The sequence below is a fragment of the Orcinus orca genome, chromosome 1 (genome assembly GCF_937001465.1).
Source record: "Orcinus orca chromosome 1, mOrcOrc1.1, whole genome shotgun sequence".
NCBI lineage: Eukaryota > Metazoa > Chordata > Mammalia > Artiodactyla > Delphinidae > Orcinus > Orcinus orca.
This window is the reverse complement of record NC_064559.1, coordinates 55080875-55096119: the sequence shown is the minus strand read 5'-3', so window position 1 is coordinate 55096119 and position 15245 is coordinate 55080875. Positions and strand designations below refer to the sequence as shown.

General features: G+C 33.8%; 1 protein-coding gene across 10 annotated transcripts in view; it reads right to left on the bottom strand.

The window, feature by feature from the left end:
* The window catches only part of COP1 (COP1 E3 ubiquitin ligase), a 290627-nt gene that overhangs the window by 65342 nt on the left and 210040 nt on the right, over positions 1–15245 (bottom strand). For all 10 annotated transcript variants that reach the window (XM_049715673.1, XM_004269788.4, XM_033428138.2 and 7 more), the window contains 2 exons: positions 2885–3002; positions 34–158 (listed from right to left, as the gene is read on the bottom strand). In XM_049715673.1, the coding sequence (XP_049571630.1) occupies positions 34–158; positions 2885–3002 (243 nt within the window). The remainder of the gene's footprint in view (positions 1–33; positions 159–2884; positions 3003–15245) is intronic.

Genomic DNA, 15245 nt, shown 5'->3' with positions numbered 1-15245 from the left:
TTAAAAGTTCCAGGAAACGACAGTTTCACTTACCACAAGCTATATAATCTCCATTGGAAGCGAGGCCTACAAAGTTTTTTTCATTGATGTGACCCTTGAAGGAACGTAGACAGTATGGCTTCCCTACATTCCACAGCTTTAGCTGGCTGTCTGTTGAACTGAGATAAACACAAAAAGTTAGAACAACTTTAAGATCTCATCACATGAAACCCATCACTACTAATTAGAGGCAATCCGGTTTGGTGGTTGAGAATGAAGACTCTGGAGCTAGACTGTCTGAGTCAGAATGGTCAATATGCCATTAGTTTGCTTTTGACCTTAGGAAAGTTATACAACCTCTTTGGCCTCAATTTTTTCATCAGTTACATGTGAAATATAATGATTCCTATCTTATAGAATTAGATGAATTCTATAAGATACTGCAAAAATTAAATTAATTCATTCTAAATGCTTTCAATAGTACCTGGGCATGTAGGAAGTAACAAATATTAGCCATCATACCATCACCATCAAACAACAACAGAGCTCTACTGGCAGCTGTGCTTAATTTCAGTTGTTCCAGTTGATTTGATTTACTTTTCAACTGTTGAATTATATTAGTATACTGAATATAAACTATTGATATTTTCACAGCTTAGTTGTACCTACAGGGGTAGAATACTATGAATGGTTGAATGGTCTATATAGTTTATCTTAATAAAATAATACGCAAATGCAGCTATTAATCAAAAAATAATTGAATATAAAAATCACTGCTAATCCTATCACACAAAGACAGTCTTAGGATTTGAATAAAATATCAAGTTTTTGTTTTCTTCTGACTTTTTGTTACAAAAATTGGATCATAACAACACATATTATTTTGTAAAGTGCTTCTTGCTTGTTCAACAATTTGTTTTACATTGTTTATGTAAAATAAATATGTTTCCATATCTTTATTAATGACTACACAATAAATCATCTTTTCTCTTGCTCTAACATTCACAGAATAGGGCACCATGCTAAATGTTTTACATAGATTATTTTACTCAGAGATTCACAACATAAGTAGTATTATTAGCTCCATTTCAGAGGTGAGGAAACAGATTTAGAAGGTTAAGGATATTTTCAAGGTACCACAGCTAGTAACTAGTAGAGCCAAGATTGAAATTGTCTTATCTCAGAGGCTACACTCCAAACACTTCTCTATTGCTTCTCATCATTTTTCAACATAACATCTATTCTTAGACATTTATGGGTTTTTTTTGGTTTTTGTTTTGGCCACGCCACGTGGCTTGTGGGATCTTAGTTCCCCAACCTGGGATTGAACCCAGGCCCCAGCAGTAGAAGCGCAGAGTGCTAACCACTGGACTGCCAGGGAATTTCTGACATTTATGTTGTTTTAAATTTGTTTTTTGCTCAACAATATTGCATTGAAAATCCCTTTATATGTATGTGTGTGTGTGTGTGTGTGTGTGTCACAGCCCAAGAATTCAGAGGCTGCAGCAATATGTATATAGTTTAATATTACTTTTTAATATTTCCAAACATACTTGTGGGTAAATGTCTTACATACTTCTAACACAAATATGTCCAAGAGGAAAATCATCATGATTTATAAAAACTAAGAAGGAAAAGAGACTGGTGAATATACAAACCACAAATCTGCATTAAAAAGGTCAACTATGATTTCCAATTTATACAATTAAGTATACATATACTTCAACTAGTTGAAATCAAACTAATTGATTCAACACTGATAAGTCTGAAATTTAAGAAAAATACTTTTAACATATAATCATTCATATTTGAATCTGAATAAAATTTTAATTTACTGCCCATTATTACTCCTAAAGATGGGATACTTTTTGACTGGTTACCACTTAACTTAGATTTGTGAACTAATTTCCTCTATTAACTCCTCTTAGAAAGCTCAGCTCTCACTTTCTTTTTTTCCCTTTTTGTAACTCAATTCAAATTACCTTGTTAAATCAACTCAAATTACCAAGTTCTTATCTAGAGCAACCAGTATGGAGGCAGATGTGGTGGGAGATCCCAAGTATAAGGCACTGGCATTAATAATCTCCTAAGAGATATTAGAAACTATGTGAAAGAAAGAAAACAATGTACAATTAGGCTTGAGAAGAAATAATATGTATGAAAAAAAGGAGACTGAGAATGGGTATTTACTAGAATAATACAAAATAAAGAGAACAATGATATGGATAACAGAAAGAAGGGACTGTCTCAGTAGAAAAGCTTACTTAACAGTATTTTAGCAACTGAGCTTTATTTACCTGGTTGACATCTTGTTTCCTTCAACAAAACAAAAGACAACTAAAAGCTTATTTTATGATTCTCTAGTTCAGAAGGCTTCTCAAAGGATATTTGTCAGGTGTAAGCAGTCACATTTAGAAAGTTCTCTTCAAAACATATTTAAAACTCACCACGAAATCATTGGGAGATAAAATAACATGGAATCATGAAAGTCAACCAAATATTGTTGAAAACCAAAAATGATACTACTATACTGCAATATAGATCAATATATAATAACATATTAGTGGTCTTAGATAAATAAAACACTTCTCATTCTACTGCATCAACTATATTGCTTCTCTCTTTTTAAGGAGCAGGGGCTGAAATCCAATCTGAAGTTCAAATGTTTAAGGGGGTAACATTAAAAAATACTATCATCTGGATTTTATTCACAAATAACATATAAAAGTGAGCAACACAGACTAGAATATATATGCATTTTAATTAGACAAGTTATAAAAATCTACTATTTAAGAAAAAGTGCATATACCACAGTGTTATTCTTCACAAAACCCACAGTGACATTACAAACTGGTAAATGATGGCATGTTAAATAAGCTCAACTTCTGAAAAGGGTAATACTCACGCAGAGACAATTTCCTCACCACTCACAAACTTTGCATAAGAGACTGCTTTTCGGTGTCCTTTGAATACCATGATTGGCTGTTTAGTGTTACGAAGATCATAGTAGTGAACACAGTGATCTAAAATAAAACAAAACAAAAAGAGAAAAATGTAGTAAATGAAGAAATGGAAGGCAAAGCTTATTTTAACTGGTTTGGGTGTTTTTCATCAAATGTTTAAGAAACAATATCCCACCTATAACAGTCAGAAAACTAAGAGCAATGACTCATTTTCAAAGATAAGAAGATACAGCAGGTTTTCTGTTTTGAATCTAGGAGACTATGGTTGTATAAAAAAGTGTATATACATATGCCAAAGTCAGTCTGAAAGGGAGTTCCACTGATATTTCTTGAGATCCTGGCTCTAGAAACAGTATTAAGGATTCAAAATAACTGGAAAATTTTTAACGTATCCTTACATTTTCATGGCTTTATAAAAGTAATGTAAACATTTTGGGTTTCTGGTTAAACAAAATGAAATATAATTTTATTCCCCACATTTGCTTTTTAAAATACATTTTCTTGAGACACATTTTACATATAATAAAAATCTACTCACTGTAAGTACATAATTCAATGATTTTTAGTAACGTTACCCAGTGCTGCAACCAACACCATAAATCAGTTTTAGAACATTTTCTTCATCCCAATAAGATCCCTCGTGCACATTTACCACCCACCACCTAGGCAACCACTGTATTTTACCTCTATACGTTTGCCTTTTCTGAACACTTTATATAAATGAAATCATACAATATGTGACTTTTATGTATGGATGGTTTCTTACACTTTACATGATGTTTTTGCAGTCCATCCGTGTTTTAACATGTGTCAGCAGTTTATTATTTTCTATTGCTGAACAGTATCCATTGCATGGATATACCACATCTTGTCTGTCCACTCACCAGTTTATGGACATTTGTTTCCATTTTTTGGTTATTGTGAATAATGCTGCTATAAACAATCGCATTCAAATCTTTGCATGGACATTTATTTAGGTTTCAGGTAGATATCTGAAAAGTGTAATTACTGTGTCACATGATAATTCTGTGTTTAACTTTTTAAGAAACTGGTCACTGTACCATTTCACATTCCCACCAGCAATACATGATGGTTTCAATTCCTTTACTTGAGTTCTTAGAAAATTTTGGCAACACATCCGAAATGTGTTTTGCAAATATTTTCAACCTTTCTGTTGCTTATCTTTTTAGATAAGTACAGAAGTTTTGAACTTTGATAAGGTCCAATTTATCTTTTTTTCTTTCATAGAACACACTCTTGGTGTTGCAAATACGAAAACTGACTAATCCAAGGTCTTAAAGATTTTTCTATTTTTTTTCTAACAGCTTTATTGTTTTGGTTCTTACGCTTAAGTCTGTGATCAATTTTAAGTTAATTTCTGTGTGTATGGTGTGAAATAAAGGTCTTAGGTCATCTTTTTGCACGTGGATGGATATGAATCCAGTTGTCCCAGTATCATTTGAGAACAGACTTTTTCCCCAATGAACCGCTTTGGCACCTCTGTTGAAAATGAATGGACTATAAATAAGGATTTTCTTTTGGATTCTTAATTCTAATCAACTGATCCACAGATGTCTACTCTTCTGCCAGTACAACAATGCCTTAATAACTACAGCTTTGTAATTTTGAAATTGGGAAGAAAAAGTCCTCCAAATTTTTCTTTTTCCTCAAAATTGTTTTGCTCTTGTTTGCCCCAACTGGTATCACAGACTTTGATAGTTGTGACACTACATCTGATTGTTTTAACAATACCCTGGGTACAGGTCTTTTCCCATGGAGACTCTGAATCAGGTCAAACGGAAACAACATCTTGCAAATGGAGCTTTTTCTTTTCTAGTGAGTTGTAAGCCAGGTCAAATAGTGAAAGTGATCTGGAAATGGGGATTTTTGAGAAGCTCCAAAACCAGTTTTTACCCCAGTGGTGACAACAAGGCTGCTGGTTTTCAAAGCTTCCATAACTATAATGTTGGTTCATTTTTATAAATTTGCCAGTATTTTTGTTGCTTATATGGAAAAGTATTCCCACATTGCAGTTTATGTTTATTATTGTAATTGCATTAAGTGATCACCTCAAATGACAGCATTCAGCTTATCCTGTGGAAGTACAAATGTATAGCTGTAATCTGTTCGGCATGTGTTAGAGTAAAAATGGAAGAAAAAAATCCTCCTTCATCCGCTGTGCTCATGTTAAATTTATCAGTAAAAGACAGTAAACTTCTCTCTTGCAGTAAATAATTCAAAATTGAAAAACATTTTAGTAAAATAAGTCTTTAATTTTTCAAGTTATCTGAAAATAATGATACTATAAAATAGCATACTACAGTATAATGATATACTACCTCATTCTCAGGCTAATAAAAAAACAAAAGGGGATGTAATATGTAAAAGATATAGGAGTATAAGTAAAGGTTAAATTATGTCATTGTGTATTGCAAAAAGATTTTTCAGTAGCTGGAATGAGAAAAGTAGTGTGGAGACCGAGTAAGAAATGCAGGTGTTTCTGTAGACATGGCAGCCTGAAAAGAAACTGTACCGCAGTACTCAGAACCAGCTTACCATGTGCGATTTATTTTCAGCAAAATATATACTAGCTATCACATTACTGTTATTATGTCATCATGTTGGGTTTCTTTTCTTTTTTTGGTTTTATATTTTCACTGTATTTAGTTAGAATCTGACTTGACTTTATAGTTGCTTTAAGAGCTAGGAACACACAAAGGTGATCTTCAGTTGTACATCTGTGCATATACTTTAGCAATATTATGGTATAAATAATTTAGGTAAGTAGGTTAAGTCCTCAATAATTTTCTTTCCTTTATAAAAGGGAAGTCTTTCTGAAGTGTCACTATAATTCTAATAGTCTTAATAATTTGAAGATATAGTATATGATCCCATCTCTATTTTTCTTTTCTCCCTTTTTTACTTTGAAAAATTTCAAATCTGCAGAAAAGTTGAAAGAATAATACAATGAATACCTTTGTACCTTTCAATCTAGACTCACCAACTGTAAGCATTTTACAAAATTTGCTTTATTCTCCCTTCTAAAAACAAACAAGCACACGTACTTTTTTTTTCCCTTGAACCATCTGAAAGTAAGTTTTAAATATCAGGATACTTTACCCATAAAAATGTCAGCACCCACCTTCTAAAAAGAAGGAAACTCTTCAACAATATCATATGTCATACTCAAGAAATTAATACTGACATGAGAATATAACTTAATATGTATTCTGTATTCAAATATCCCAACTGTTTAAAAAATATCCTGAAAACCATTTAATTTTGTTAAAGGGTCACACACTATATTTAGTTTCTACGACTGTCATTTTATATATAACATTTTCATAATACTGTTATTTTTGAAGCATCTAGGCTACTTGTTTTGCAAAGTGTTCCACAAGTCTAAATTTGTCTGAATGTTTTCTCATTATTATGCTCTTATTACATAGCTTTGACAAGATTACTATAAAACTGATGGTCCTTCCTACTGCATCACATCAGGAGGCATATAATGTTTGTTCCATTGGTGGTCCTAAATTTGATTGCTTAGTTAAATGCCCCATGGCCTTGTCAATGTAAACAGAATCTGTTTCTTTTTCTTTAACTTTTTAATCAAACTATGCTACTTGTAAAACCATGGAGAGGAATACCAAGAAAGAACAATTTCCAGTACAATGAATGATTTTCCTATAGGGATACTAAAAAAAATAAACCAAAACAAAGCAAAACACCCAAACAAACACAGTTTCACCATTAATAAGGTAATCATTGCTGATATGCTAAAATAATAGGGTGGAAATAATTTGTCTGGAATAGATGTAGAAATATCTTATTGAACTTAATGTTTAATGAACAGTTCATTACCTTCTACTAAAGTAAGAATAAACCAAGTATAACTGATAAGTCAAAGTTTTTAAATACAGTTTATGACACAGCCACCCTAGACTGTGTTCCAAAAAGCAAGAAGCCAATATGGCCAATCAGAGATCAAACTGAATTTTTAAAATCCTCGATACTATTTTCAGGTTTCCCAGATGCTTGAGAATTTATAAAAATTCTCAATGTTCCAGCTTTTGGATGTCATCAAGATAGGGTTGGGATGAGAAAGCAAGTTGGAGAAATCCTTAGAAAGCATTCCTTAGGCAGGGCAAATAACTTTAGTATTTAAAAACACACAGGTCGGGCTTCCCTGGTGGCGCAGTGGTTGAGAGTCCGCCTGCCGATGCAGGGGACATGGGTTCGTGCCCCGGTCCGGGAAGATGCCACATGCCGCGGAGCGGCTGGGCCCGTGAGCCATGGCCGCTGAGTCTGCGCGTCCGGAGCCTGTGCTCCGCAACGGGAGAGGTCACAGAAGTGAGAGGGCCGTGTACCGCACAAAAAAACACACAGGTTCACTGGTTACTGATATTTATCTCATATAGCTATCATTACTGTTCTTAAAAACAATAATTAAATCATTTTTACCTCCTTTAAGCCTTTGATGGTATCCTAACATACCACCTCAGAGATCTGAAAGAAAGCTAATCTTTGGAAACAGAAAGATCAAGCAAGTATAAGTTAAATAATACAAATGCACATGGAATACTTTGGAAGCATTTGCTTTTAACACCAGCTCTGAATCTGGTTGTTAGATCTTTGTTCATCATTTGAGAAAGAATCAGAAACTGTCATTGCTTATTTTTTTACCGTATATAAAACCCTAGAAAGACATATTAACTTTAGCCCACTATTATGTACGCTTTACTTTATGAGTCACCCCTCCTTACCAGTCTGCAAAAGATGCACAAGCAATTGTGATATTCTCCTAGTGTCACAGAAGTAGCAACTATCTATCTGCACATTAGAGATTAAGCCACAATCATCAAATCAGCAGCAGTTAAAAACAAACGAATAAGTTTTCCAGTTCTACACATAAGGTGCTTAGAAGTTAACACTCCATCCTAACAACAACTAAAAGGTAAACAGACTAAAAAATCAACAACTATTCTAGGATCCATAAGAGAGGTGAGGGCCAAGGTCAACCGCTGACACAAAGATTGGAAAGACAAAAGCAAATACAGGGAGTCATAGCTTATCAGAGCAGAGACTCGCAAGGAGAAATTGCCATGGGGAACCAGAATCTGGGTATAAAAATTTGAACTGTAACAGGTGAATTGCTGAAGGCTCAGCGTGGACAAGTCTAAGAGTTAAAAATTCCAGAAGGATCCAGTCATAGGAGTCCTCCATAATTTTGTCAGATTTATTTCTAGAAGCTTGATCAGGTTCTTAAAGGCAGAATACAGAGGATTTTTAGAGCAGTGAAAATACTCTATATGATACTATGATGATGAATACATTTGTCCAAATCCACAGAATGTACAACACCACAAGTGAACTGGTGATTATGATGTGTCAATGTATATTCATCAATTGTAACAAATGTACTACTCTGGAGGGAGATATTGATAATTGGGGGTTATGCATGGGTAGGGCAGGAGGCATAGGGGAACTCTCTGTTATCTCCCTCTCAATTTTGGTGTGAACCTAAAACTGTACTAAAAAAAAAAAAAAAGTCTTTAAAAAGAAGTCTCAGTTATGTAACAATATATTTTCCCAAAATTAAAAACAAAAACTCAGTTAAGAAAAAGTAGCAGAAACATTTATAATATCCTCCCTGGCTTAACTTACTTAGAACTTCAGGATATAAAACTGATTAAAGTAAGAGCTGCTCTGGTTAGAGCCCAGGGAGGAACAGGAGCCCTTTTCTAAGCCTCTTCTCTCCCTACATTTGGCTTTCCTTCCCCCCTGCCAACTCTTGAGAAATCTGAAGAGACAGAATTTGAAAATTAATAATTTTATTATTGATCACTATGAAAAAATGACTTCCTTTATTTTTTCCCAAATTTATCTCTATTTATGGTAGGGAGAGAGTATATTAATGAATTTTTAATGCTTAATTCCAAAGTTCATGGGCAAATAAATACTTTTACAAATCACTACTATGACCACTCCCAAATCCAGTTCAAAATATCAATAACACCTATTTTTTTCAATATCTATTTGTGTATGTTCATGATTTGTTGGTTTTAATTATCTCTGATGGAAGAAAATGTGTTTCCCCTAAAAGAGTTTCTCTTGTGCTGTCTCTAAAACTAGACCGGCAACAGGGAAAATATTGTTTAAATCTTCATACTCACTAATATGACCCAGTACAATGTTCTATACATAGACATTAGTGGTTAAACAATGATATCATTGTAAGCTTTATCAGTTGGAAACGCAGAAAAATATGTATCACGTATAGAAAAGTCTTAATGTTTGTGTTTGTTATTTGAATTCATCTGAAAGTATACACAATGAATTACTTGTGGAATATATAGTTTTATTACCATACTGCTGTAGTAGGTTACAGATAAACATAAACCACACAATCTAAAATATTCACAGTGGCTTATAAAACATTAAATAAGCACAAAATGTGGGCAAAATTTCCTGGTTTCACAGTTTGCCTTCTTTAGAATCAGTCTCTACATAACAAAATGTGTGTTAATTACCAGGGAAATTTAAGGATCTGTTTTCCTCTTCTGCTTAGTAGGTGATATTTTTTAAACAATTAGATTTTTATAAAATTATTCAAACATCATAAATCTAAATTCAGAGGCAATGTCTTGCAAATCTAAATGGCTGTAGAAATATAAAATGGGCATGCCCACACTAGAAATAAAAGACTGAAATACATACTCAAAATGCAGTATAGAAAATTATTTCCTCAACGTAGTAGAAAATTATTTCCTAGTTTGCTCAGTTTATGTATAGCCAAACTAACCACCTGTAAAAATATGTGAATATTTACTTTGTGAGAATTAATTTGCTTCAGTCTTTACTGATCTGCTTTACTTCAATCTCTTTTCACAAAATGGTTGTCTAAATTAATGGTAGTAGGAAAGAACCAAAAGAAAAAAAAAAAACTAAATAGTTTTTATACAGCATTTAGCTGAAAACCTTTAAAATTTTAATAAAATAACCCAATCAGGGGATTTGGTCTTTGAACTGGTAAATTTAATTTGTTTCAATTTACTGTGTTCAGATTAGTCAGATGTTTGGATTAACTCTCATCACCTTAGTTTTTACTTTTTATCCTGGCTTTTTCTATGGTTCTTCATTTCCTTGTTTCCTGCCTGCTATAGATTGAGTTCTTTTTAATACAGATTGAGTTTTCTCTCCTACTGTAGGTTTGGAAGTAGAGATTCTATTTCTATTCTTTAATGATTATGCTTAAAATTGTAGAATGAACGTATGACTTGAAGAACAAAGTTAATTAATATTGTTACACAGATTATACAAAAACCTTAGATTGTTTTCCATTTCATCAATACTCCTCCAAAACCTCGGTTACACTTTGTCCAAATTTTTACTTCCATCTTTTTAAAACATCCAAATTAGTCTCATTTTTCTATTATTGTTGTTGTTGTTTTATTCAGTCAATGCTAAGATTTACCCACATTTATGAATTTCTTTGCTCACAAGATTTCACTCCTTGTATTTTATTCAATTCTTGATGTAATTCTCTTCTTTTGTCTGTTTCTCTGTGGTGGGGGCAAGAAGAAGCATCCTATGCCATGAAGTCAGTGGTTAGAATTCTCAGGGGTCCAGCTCCTCTCCACCACTCAGAGCCCAGGCTAAGACAAAGTTTCTGGAGATTTCCCCATGTAGATACGCAGATAGGCAATTACAACACCCTAGGTACACACTTCCCAGGTCCACACCACCTGTTCCCTCCCCACTAACTCTTCAATATCCAGGTCTCTGGATTACTGAGGCCAGCAACTTTCCATCACCACCAGGCAACATAACTTCAGCTCACATGTTTACTTCTCTGGTTTTTATATTCTGCTTTGTTTGTGACCCTTTGTGATTTCAATACTTTATAAGCTATGCATCTAAAATAATATTTTATATATTTTATCTAAAATAATGATTATGTAAAATAAATAAAATGTTTATTGGCAGAGGATTTTCAGTTTATCTAGTCTATCACACTGTTAGAACCAGAACTCCCTTTTGAGAATTTTATTACTTCAATTGGTATAACCATTTGTGGCAAGTTTCAAAATAAAAGACTGATTAACCCTTCACTATGTCAAGTAACTACTTTTCTGGTGTATTTCACAGCTGTCCCTCCATTTCCAGAGGTACTTTCATCCAACCCAGGGTATTATTATTAATATAAAGTATATTTCTATATTAAGTGTCTTTCTATAGCAAGTGTCTTTCTATAGCAGTAATATAATAGGTAGACTCCATGCAAGTAAATGATTGAAAACTAATCTAAAATGGAGAATTTAAGTGCAAAAGATAATGTAGATTTGGGGTTCAGTCTATTTAATGACCTCCTTTATGCTTTTTTTAAAGTCATAATGAATCCTATTATCTCAATAATAACAGTTCATAAGAAAAAACAATTTGGTTTTTCTCTTTTACTAGACAGATTTGGTCCTTATGTTTTGCTAAATGCTATTAAAACAGAGACTTAGTATTTTAATTCAGTTATGTTCATCAGACAAAAACAGCTTTCTTACTATGACATATAAAGGGCCTTCATTATTTAGCCTACATCTGCATTTCCAAATTCTTGTTCCACCAATTCAGGAACCTGTAAATATTTTTAGCATAGTTATTCTTGTCCCAGGAGAAGACAGAGGGGTACACATGAAAATGATATAAGGAGCAATTTCAGAATACAAATGCTTGGTCTCCTCTCTGAAGATTCTAATTCAGTAGGTCTATGATAGGGCCCAGACATGAATAATGTTTCAGCTTCTCAAAAAAGACTGATATGTCTCATAATGTAAAAACACTATTCTAATGCTATTTTTTTACAACATACTATAACTTATTTGCTTGTCTGCCTTATCTAACTGTAACATCTTGAGGGGTAGGATTATTTATTTTTGTATACATAGTAACAAATACAAAGTTATTTTAAAAATAAGTGTTTGTGAAGTTAATAAATCAATGATATAATTCTGAGGAAAAGAATTCCGTATCCTGATTAATGTGATAGAGGGGGTAATTTTTTTTTTCTAATGGCACATGGTCTAGTTCCTCTAATCACTGTTTACTTTCCCTTTAGGGACTATAAGAAATCTTTAGATATATGTTACACATTGGATAAGCAGATCTGTAATTAAAGTGGAGACTACAAAGTTCATGTGCTTAGGCTGATCAGTATCACAACATTCTATTTGTGGATCCGGAGTGCAGCTAAGTATCACTTACCTGGTGGTCTCACAAGATGTTTCAACCCAGAATGACCACAGCTTCCTAATACTAACACACCCCTACTATGTGTCTTCTAATATACTTTTATTCAGAATTCAGTATTCTAGAGTTATACAAAATCAAGTGGCTGCTTTTGTTTCTATTTTCTGCAATTTATATCTGGAATAGAACCATCTTTTTGTATCCATGCATCCATCCTCCACCTAACCATCTGTCCATCCATCCATGCAGGTAGGGTTATTAACATCTTAAACTTATCACAGTTCCAGAGCTAATTAAACCACAGTTTTTGGTTGCTTGAAAAATCTTTGTTTTTATTTGTAAAAAAAGATTTTTTGGCTGGATACAGAATTAGGGGTTAAAAAAACTTTTTAGCACTTTAAATGTGTGGTGGGTCCATTGGTTTTTGGTCTGTATAGTTTATAATGAGAAGGTTGCTATAACTTTTATCTTTCACAGTATATTTCTCTGTCTTCAAGATTTTTCTTTGTTTTGGACATTTTGACTATGATATACCTAGGTATTTTTGGTCTGTTTGTTTTTATTGTGTTTGAGGTTCTGTGAACTTCTGGTATCTAAGGTTGGTTACCTTTCATCCATCTTGAAAAATTCTTGATCTTTATCTCTTCAAATATTTCTTCTTTCCTTTTCTTTCCTTCTGCTTTTACAACTCCAATTACAAGTATGTTTGACTGTCTGACATTGTCCAGCAACTCTTTGCTACTGTGTTCTGTCTTTCCCTCCCGCTCTTTTCTTTGTGTTTCACTCTGGATAATTTCTATTGACCTATCTTCAAGTTCATCTAGTTTTTTCTTAGTTTGTATCCAATCTGCTGATAAGCACATCAAAGAAGTCTTTGTTTCCGACATTAAGATTTGTATTTCTAGTATTTCCATTTCACTTTTAAAAAATACTTTGCATTTCTCAGGTGAAATTCTTCATCTTTTCAAGCACATTGTTTATCTTTCCCACTGGATCCTTTAACATGTAATCATTTATTTTAAAATTTCTGTCTCATACCCCAACATCTGCGTTATCTATAAAACGAATGAGTCCTTTGAGTCTTGACAACAGGATGCTTATTCTTACTTATTTGTATACCACATACTTTTAAATTAAAGGTAAGAGATCATACATAGAACAGTAGACTCTGAGGTAAACAGTATTTCTGCCTGGAAATGAGGACCTCTTTTTCTGTCAGGCAATTAGTGTGATGGAATCAACTATCCTAGTCAGTGGTTGAGCTGAGTTTTGGTTTTGGTTGTTAAGCTCACTGTTGTTAAGTGCATCACAGGCTTCAGATTTTTCCAGCAATGAGCTGTCATCACTTTGTGCTTAGTGTGGTCCTGGGGCAAGAGAAACTCTTCTCAGTATTCCTGCTCTACTGTTACTTTTCAACAATTCCTGCATGTCTGAGCCTAGGAGAGGGTCTTTCTCCATGTTACTGCCCCTCCCCTGGTGGTAGAGGACTCTTTCTTGTTTTTCTGGTGATAGGATTCTGTTTGGAGAGGGGTTCTCAGTTCTTCTGTTCCATCATGAGTCCTAGGAAGGGTGCAAATGCCTGAGTTTCTGGTATGGGGCTTCTTAAGCATTCCAACCCCTCACCATCATGGCAGGCAAATTCTACACAGCATCTGAGGCAGGTCTTAGACAAGAGAGAGTTTTCATGCCACTCAATCAGTAGTAGTAGATCTCTGCTTTGTATGATGCAGGATCCTGAGCCCAAGAGGTTTTCCTGCTTCTCTCCTAAGAGCTTAAAGCTTCTGCTCGATATGAGAAGAGGGTCTGGAGAAAAAGGTGATATTTTGTGCTGGTCTTTCATCAAGAACTCATCACTTCATGAACTTCTGACTGTCACTGATGTAGGTTACTGTCTTGCCTCATTCATTTTGTGAGCAGCCAGTGGAGGGCCATGGAGAAAAGCTTATGAGTAAGTTGTTCTGGACTTCTAATTATTCTACACTGCTATGCCAGCCCACACTTGGCCTTTAAGAACGCGTTAACATTTTAGCTCATTTCTTCTTACCGGCTTCTATGGTGGCTACTTCTTCCTCTTGTGGTCTGCAAATGTTCATATGTCCTATCTTTCCTTGGAGGGGCTTGGCATTCCTTGGAATTCAGTTACCCTGCCTTGTGACTTCAGCTCTCTGACAGGCAGGGGTCAAGAAAAGTTATAATTTTGTAGCTCATATAGTTTTTCTGTTTTTAAGATGAGGGTAGCATTTCTCATGGAAGAGAAAAAGAAGGAAAGAGAAAAAGAAGTAAGGGGAGTTGAGAGAAAGCACTAGAGAACATGAGCAAGCAAGAGACAGCGCATGTACAGGCAAGGAAAAAAGTTTGAGATTCTGAACTTCTTTCTACAACCACAGATGGTTCTACAATAGTTGAGAGAGTTCAGGTTTTCAGATTCATGCATGAATTTATGAAAAAATCCACATCTTACTAAACTCCTTGATTTATATCATAAAAATACATATTTTTTTACAATTAAAATATTTAATTTTTTATTTAGTGCTGTGCAATAACTCATTGAAAGACTAATCTAACAATTAAAGCATTTAGCACCTGATTTTTGACTAGTAATAGCCACTCATTGATTCTCTGCCACCTACAATGATCTATCTGTATCTGTCCCAAAATTAACTAACCAAGTAGACTTCTAATTTTTTTCTAAAAGAATACTAAAAAACTATACCCTCATAAATTTTTAAATCAATGTCTAAAATTTTTCATCATTTGCCATTTATAACATATTTAAATGACATTTTAAAATATGAATTAAGTATATCTAATGAAATCTAAACATCACAGTAATTTGATGTCAAACATCATCCACTAAAAAATATACAGAAATAAGATATTCTTTAAGAGTGGAAAACTTCACATAATCTTTTCCTTGAATTTCTATTTTTGTTCCCCTTGCAAAATAAAATGTATCCCATAGATTTTATACTGTCTTTTTTTTTTTTTTTTTTTGCGGTACGCGGGCCTCTCACTGTTGTGGCCTCTCCCGTTGCGGAGCACAGGCTCCGGACGCGCAGG